The 7500-nt window shown below is 37.1% G+C and overlaps 1 protein-coding gene across 1 annotated transcript in view; it reads right to left on the bottom strand.

The window, feature by feature from the left end:
- Positions 1-7500, bottom strand: part of LOC137992631 (cytosolic carboxypeptidase 1-like) — a 44783-nt gene that overhangs the window by 34868 nt on the left and 2415 nt on the right. The window contains exons 3-5 of the mRNA XM_068838074.1: positions 7410-7477; positions 6585-6648; positions 4211-4351 (exon numbers count right to left, since the gene is read on the bottom strand). Of these exons, the coding sequence (XP_068694175.1) occupies positions 4211-4351; positions 6585-6648; positions 7410-7477 (273 nt within the window). The remainder of the gene's footprint in view (positions 1-4210; positions 4352-6584; positions 6649-7409; positions 7478-7500) is intronic.

The raw sequence follows: 7500 nt of genomic DNA, 5'->3' as shown, positions 1-7500 counted from the left end.
CTTGCCCAACACCCTGGCCATCATCCCAGCAGTGTCCATTTTAAACCCAATATGAATAATAATTATTGTTGTTCCCACCATGTTTTTTTTGGCACTTTTGCAACCACTACATGTACATTTACATGAAGCAAATTTTCTAGGTTGCATTTTACATTGCTTTACTGCTCACTAGCCTGGAAATGAAGAAATCAGCTCTTGCCTCATTTTCCTGGTGTTTATTGTAACTTGCAGTGCCTTGTTGTTTCCACTTTGATGAATTGAATTACCGTAAACACCAGAAAAATTAATAAGCAGCACCTTTTTCCCAAAAATCATCGCTAGAAATCAGGGGTGTGGCTTATCTGCAGGAACATTTGAAAAAGGGTGCTTCCGGTGTACATCTTTGGGTCCGATCTAATGCCTGGTTACTATTAAGCACCCAACGTTGAATCACAACCAATGTTTGTAGCTCAAGTTCTTGTTGTAATGCAAAAATCTATGGAAAAACTGTGTTGAATTAAGAAATTCCTGTCAACAAATACCAGAAAAAGATCAATCAATGTCAAAGTTGGTAGAAACAATGTTCATTATATTCATCATCATCATCATCAGTCCATTTTGCGCCATGGGACGCATAAGGCCTCGTTCATTATATTAAAGGGCTAAAATTGTGGGTAAGACTAAAAAGAAGTATTTTCTGTTTCAATGTTAATAGTGAGTTTCCATGTATGTTCGATGACTTTGGATTTCTTTTGATTTCTTTCAATTGAAAAGAATTTTTGCCCAAATTTGAGCTGCCAAATTCGGGGTGTGGCTTATCTGCAGGTGCGGCTTATCTGCGGGTGTTTACAATACATGTGCATACTAGAAAAACGAACCTAACCCTAAAGCAGCTAAAGGCCAGGTCAAGTGTTTAAGTTTGTGATAAGGTAAATTTGATAAAATGACTCATTTAAGGAGGCTCAAACCAGTTTTAACACTTTCAAGAAATTGTGTATAATAGATGGATTGACTTAGCAACACTATCTCACATAATAATAAATTATTATTTATTATTGTTTAACAACTTGGTACACTTATTAATGCAATGTAATAGGTTGCCATAGCAACACCAGAGCCATAAATAATCAGACTATATAAGCATCTTGAAATGCTTACCGGTATATCTGGCACATCTTTTATTGCAGGAGAGCAATTAGACAAAACTCTCTGAAATTGATCATTAGGAGTAGACTGCTAGATTAGAAGCCCCTTTCAAGCCACCCTCCTTAGTCATGCAAGCTCTCTCCCCATTCTCCCCTCTGTTCTTCGGCTTGCTTGCGTGACTAAAGCGGATGGCTCGACTGACTTTGGGAGCATTTACATGAGACCAGGACAAACTTCAATAAACCAATATCAGTTCGTATCGGCCTCCAAACAATAATTATTTTTATGCCTTTGTGACAATGAACTCAGACCCGTCTGACTTTGTCCAGTTGCTGGACCGAGACAAGAAATTCTCCTGTTGGCGTGAGTTCGTACCATTCTCATGTAAATGACAACGTCCTGGTCTCAAGTAAATACCCCCTTGGACGAGACTGCTGGCAGTCTAGATTAGGAGCTACCTTCACAATTGGAAACTCTGAATTTTGTTTTAACCTGGAATTGGTTCAAACCACCTACACTGTAACCTAAGTCTGCATCATTCTATACTTGGCAAAGCTTGCACATCACACCAAGAATTGATTTTGACAGGGGAAGGAACCCACATGTTGTACAGTGTATTGTGTCATTCAGACCACAACACAACACAAAGCACCTTTATTGCTCTTGTACTTAATTATTACATGTACATATTAAATAGAGAAAAGATAATATTATTAATTTTTGTTTGTACTTGATATAGCCTGGAGCTGAAATATTTCTCAGATTTTCTGGCCAATTCTCCAGATAGAGCACATAAAGAACGTTGATCTTTTCATGAATTGAACTTGATGACTAAGTTTGAAATTTACATCAATGTTTATTATTTTTAGACTCGGTTTAAAAAGATATGTGACTGACCATGCAAAGTTCAAAGGCTGTCTGGAGAAACATTGTGCACAAAATATGCTTTGCCTAATAACATTATAAATCAAAACACCTTCATGAGATTCAATAGAGGCAAATGTCATTTGAAAAGTGGTAGAAGATGTGCATGTAGGGTATTCCATCAAAATTTGCTTTTTCAACCTTGTGCTTGATTCTCTCCACCGATGCACATGTAAAGGAAATGTTTTTGCAGAAATTTAAAAGCGCATGTTTCTTTATGCAAGCTTCTGAGTATGTTGTGTATTTGTCTTCTAAATATGCCAAAACCAATTGGTGTCTTGGTGAGACAAATGACGGCTCCTGGGACCGATTATAAGTTGCAATGTTTTGAGACAGTATCACCGAAGTTTGAGAAAGCAAAGTTGTACTTTGAGCAGATATTGCTTTGAAAAAGATCAACACAGGGACTGCATGCTTCTTTAGTCACAAAGCACTTCTGGAAGAGCTGCTATCATGCCTGTTCTATTTGAATGGTGGCAAACCAAAGAATTAGCTACATGTATTAAATTTTGATCTGACTTTGGTTCCATAAGCAAAGTTCCATGTTGGAGTGAAACTATTGAACTAAACTACTATTAGCAGAGCTCCGTGCACGCCTTTGAGTGGAGCACCATTATAGTTAAGAAATATGGTAACCCATCGATGCAAGAAGTAAATAATGTCCATACGTCCACCCCTCCATGTATGCCAATGTGATCAGTATCACGCTAGTTTACAACATCTTTGATATGGGACATCCATGTTATGGTCAAATTATTGACTGCTGTCAAAACAAGGCATCCGCTGACCAGTATCATGTGACCATATCGCAGGCTCAAGTTTAGAGCTCATCAAGGTTAGCTGCTTTTTTTTTTAAAGTTGCCTGCTGACCAGGTACTGGTTTGTGGATCGTAGGCTCGACCCACTTTAACTCACCTAAACATAAATGAGGCTTCGTTTTTCGCGCATTTTCTGTGGCTCGACACGGCCATACAACGTAAACTATAAGTTTTAAAAGTCAATGCTTTCTGTGTTGAGATGGAAAGCAGTTTGGAAAATATTTTCTTTCTGCATTTTTTGCTGGTTTTAATCCAGTTTGACATAGTATCATCACGATAGCTGTGGTCCACACTGGTGGCTACGCAGTTATTCAAGTCAAGCATTAGAGGGATATAAACTTAAAGCTGAGTGTTTTATTTTTAATTTGTTTAGAGCTACGTTTTTCTCTGTATTGCAATTTTTGGCATATCTTTAGAAGCTCTGATAAGGTTGCATGATGCCTGGAAGACCTATGACTAAAACAGAAACAAAAGAAGACAGGAAAGAGAACGAGAATGACAAAACAGAATACCAGTAATAGCTCATACTTAGCTCTTAATTGCTCCACAAATTCTTTTCTTGGGCACTAAACCAATGCATTTTTTGAAGTGGATGCGTATTTTTGAAAAGTGGTTTAATCGGTTTTTCCGTTGCTCAGAAATGAAACTCAATTTTTTATTCTCAACTGAAGTTAAATAACAATTATCTGAATGTACTCTTTTGGACATAGAGAAATAGTTGCTTTGTTTACTTTGCTCTAAAATGCGAGTGAACAAGTGCTTTTTTAATCGTTTGCCCAACTGTTTTTCAATGTGCCTCAAAAGTGACAAGAAAATTTTGCCCTTATGTTATGAACACATAATCGCAAAGAGTTCTCCTTAAATTAGGGAGAAATATCACTAGCTTGTGTTTTCAGAAGTTTGTTTAAAGCTCCTACAGGTAATTTGTTGCAGCGGATCTTGTTTGAAGTTTATCCTTTCTTGGTTGCATTGCCGTAATATGCCGATTCTTGTTCCAAGCCAAGCTGGCGTGTTTCAATAAAATACCTCAAAATGTGAATGCTTTAGTCACCCCTCAAAGGAGTTGCGCCAGGTAAAATGTTAAGTATCAGGTTAGATATTGAAGTATCTCCACTGAAGTTCCTTCAGTGTGACAGTGCTGGCTGGTGGCCACTTGCAGAGCTGGTTCCCATTTAGAGGCCTAGGGATGTCATGGAAACCTCCCTGCTGTACCTCGTATTTTCGCATGGGCGCCATCAACCATTGATGGCACCGGTACCAAAGCTTACCTACTGGCGATTAGTTTCATTTCATGATGTCTTCAGAATTGTGGAATGAACATTTTTAAATGTCCAACATCATACCTTTGGGTCCTACTTTGGTCAAGATGACATGGCTCAGCAACAGTATCTCCTCACAAACAGAAGCTTCTTTGCTTGTGTTCACAATTACTCGTAAAATAATGTCCACAGTACCCTTTGCTACCAGAACAGCGGCTCGTTTACCTGTTTACAAATAGGTAGTTCTCAGAATAAGGAGGAATTCTAGACATGATACATGTACATTAATATTTTAAACCAACTGCCAAGAACTCTATGTGTTGCAGTTCAACATTTTCAAAACTATTTCAATTATTTTTTAATATATTTCTTTGTCTGAGTTTCATTATTCAAAGGAAACACATTCATTATGCAAAGGAAATATCAAATTGAGTTGGTTTGAAACATTTTTAATCAACCAAGAAACTAGTGTATCTAATACATGCAGATAGTAATGCCGCAGTAGATTTCATTGATAGTGACATTTTTTATCATTGATAACCACAGCAACAGCATTTTGAAGTCAGTGGCATTTATAGTTTGTTGGGGGAATGAAAGTACATGTAACGTCAATGTGCCGAAATCTAACCTGGACCACCCTCTTTCCAGACCGTGATGAAGTGGAGGAAATGTAAATGGAAGAAAATACAAAACTCCAGCTGATATTTGCCACTGATCTAAAATTTGTAACATAAGAAAGCAAGACACTACAAACTCCCCTAAGGTTTGCACCAGATCACAGTACTGGAAAGATCCCTCAGATGTCTAAATTGTACGCAGGAAGAAACGACATTGTAACTTAAAATCTGTCCTGGTACTCATCAACAAAATTAATGTCTGTAGAACTATACAATCAGTGCTACAGCTTGAAGCACATGGCAAGCTAAACTCAAGTCAGTTTCGATTGCATGAATAGCAGCACACTTGAAAATATTTAGAGTGTTGCAAGGTTTTATCAGTAGTTTTTCGTCTCATTATACAGTAGTTACAGTGCATTTCACAAAACTTTTGACAGGCGATTTGCGAAGTTCGTTGTAAATTTCATAAGTTCGCTTCCAACTTGGGAATTTCAATACCTAACTGTCAATCAAATGGCAAACTTTCAAACGAACTTGGGAATTACCCACTGAACTTCATGGGAATGTGGCGAAGAAATGTCACCATTGCTCTCGGTTGTTGTCTTGAAATGAGTGCCTTCATCTTGCAAGGAAGGGCAATTCCAAGTTTTGTTTGGGAGAAAATTATCAAAAGCTGGTTAGAATGGAAAGGACCATCTCAAATAGGACAGGAAATGAGACTTCCCAAAGAACCATTGCCAAAATTGTTGATATTTTCGTTCGCAGAGGGAATATCAAAGACAACAAATGAAGAAATATCACTCGGTCAGTGCGTTTTGAATTATGTGAATAATTATATGGAGTGTTGTAAAACTACATGTACCACTCCAGCATTTACAGCAGTGAAATCCAAAACAAACTGGTAAAGAATAACATTCCAATGTTTGCCCGAAAATGTTCCGTCAGCTGTCCCGTCACCTGCATGCAGCCGCAGCGTAACGCAAGATCTTGGTTTATATTCTTTCAAGAAGTTCAGCGTCATTCCACAGGAATCACTCACTCTTGAAAATGAAAATATACTTTACCAGTACTTGGCAGCTTGCGCGGACAATGCATTTTCAGTGTTCATTCCCACGAAGTTCGGCGCGAAATTGCCAAGTTCGTTTCGAAGTTCGCCATTTGATTGACAGTTACGTAATGAAATTCTCAAGTTCGAAGCGAACTTAATATATATGAAATTCCCAACGAACTTCGCAAATCGCCTGTCAAAAGTTTTGTGAAATGCACTGTAAAGTAACAACAATTTCATCACAATTCTTCTTGGAATTCAAACCAAAGGAGGCATAACCAAACAATGAAATACGAACGTCAAAGTTCAGATGTCAGAATTGCCCGCAACAAAAAACTGAACTGTCGCTTACATGTAAAATCTGTCTAAATTCACAGAACTTTCACACACTGGAACAAAAGTCATGCATGATATGACAAGGCAAAACAACATCGAAAGCAGGATCATGCCGGCCTCATTATTTACTTACTAGAGGTTGTTTATTTATTTTTTAGGTTGTTCGTGGCACAGTGCATTCTGGTTAAACATGATGCATTCTGGTAAAAAGTGGTGAATTAGAGTATCCATCACAGCTTATATATTATATTCCTTAAATCCAGATTATGTTCATGCTCACTCACTACACTCGCTCCGTAGCAACTATTGAACCATGTAGCGCACTTCAAGTTACAACTTAGTAAAGCACCATGCCTATGAAAAGGAATCTGTGATAGCCTTTAATAATGTTCCACAATAAATTACAGTGCATATATCAGTGTACACTATAACATGGATGCAAGACTTTCAACCTTACCTGTTGTAAGCAATTCACAAAGGCAACCCAGTATGTTTAATGTAAGTTGAGTATCCACTGACATCTAAAAGTTAGAAAACAATTCTTGTCATTTAATAATTAATTACATAGTACGTTATTATTATAATAGGAAATTAACACTCCACGAAATGAACGCCAATGGTTAAAAGTTGCGCAAATTTAAGTCGCGCTAATTATGTTGAGCGTTATTTTTCATGCCAGCGTTAACAAAGTGCAGCGTTAATTTCCATGCCCTTAATAATTTCCATTATTTTAACCCTAATTTTGAACCCTTTCCAGACATTCATGCCACCTAATTAAAAAACAAAAACAAAGTAAGGTACAAGCTTTCTTTCTTTCCGTTGACCCCTACATTAATTAGAATTTTGAGGACTGTTTTGTTGACCAGAAGGCTCTGAGTCAGTTTTGTTCTAATCAGTGATTTTTTTTTTAATCCAGTGTTGAATAAACTTGTTCCAGTGGTCAGCACCAACTGTGTCTTAATCACATTAATTTCCTTTATTGTGAAATTCTACAGACTACCTCCTCCTTTGCATTAATTTTCTTTATTTGAAAGTTGTTTTACATTAAATTTGCTTCAATTTACGTCACATTAATTTCCTTTATTGTGAAATTCTACAGACTACCTCCTCCTTTGCATTAATTTTCTTTATTTGAAAGTTGTTTTACATTAAATTTTCTTCAATTTACGTCACATTAATTTCCAATACCATAATTTCGTGGAGCGTTAATTTCCTATAATAAGGTAATTTTCAACATGATTACAATGTAACTATCTGAGCACAGGAATAAAATATTTGTTACCTCTAGTACCACAAGCAAAGTGGAAAGACCATCTGCAAACTTGGTAGTTAGATCTTTGCGGCATTTCTCTGTAAAGGGTTAAAAAGGGGCA

Source organism: Montipora foliosa, chromosome 2, assembly GCF_036669935.1.
Source record: "Montipora foliosa isolate CH-2021 chromosome 2, ASM3666993v2, whole genome shotgun sequence".
NCBI lineage: Eukaryota > Metazoa > Cnidaria > Anthozoa > Scleractinia > Acroporidae > Montipora > Montipora foliosa.
The sequence above is the reverse complement of the archived record's forward strand: the minus strand, read 5'-3'. Positions and strand labels throughout refer to the sequence as shown.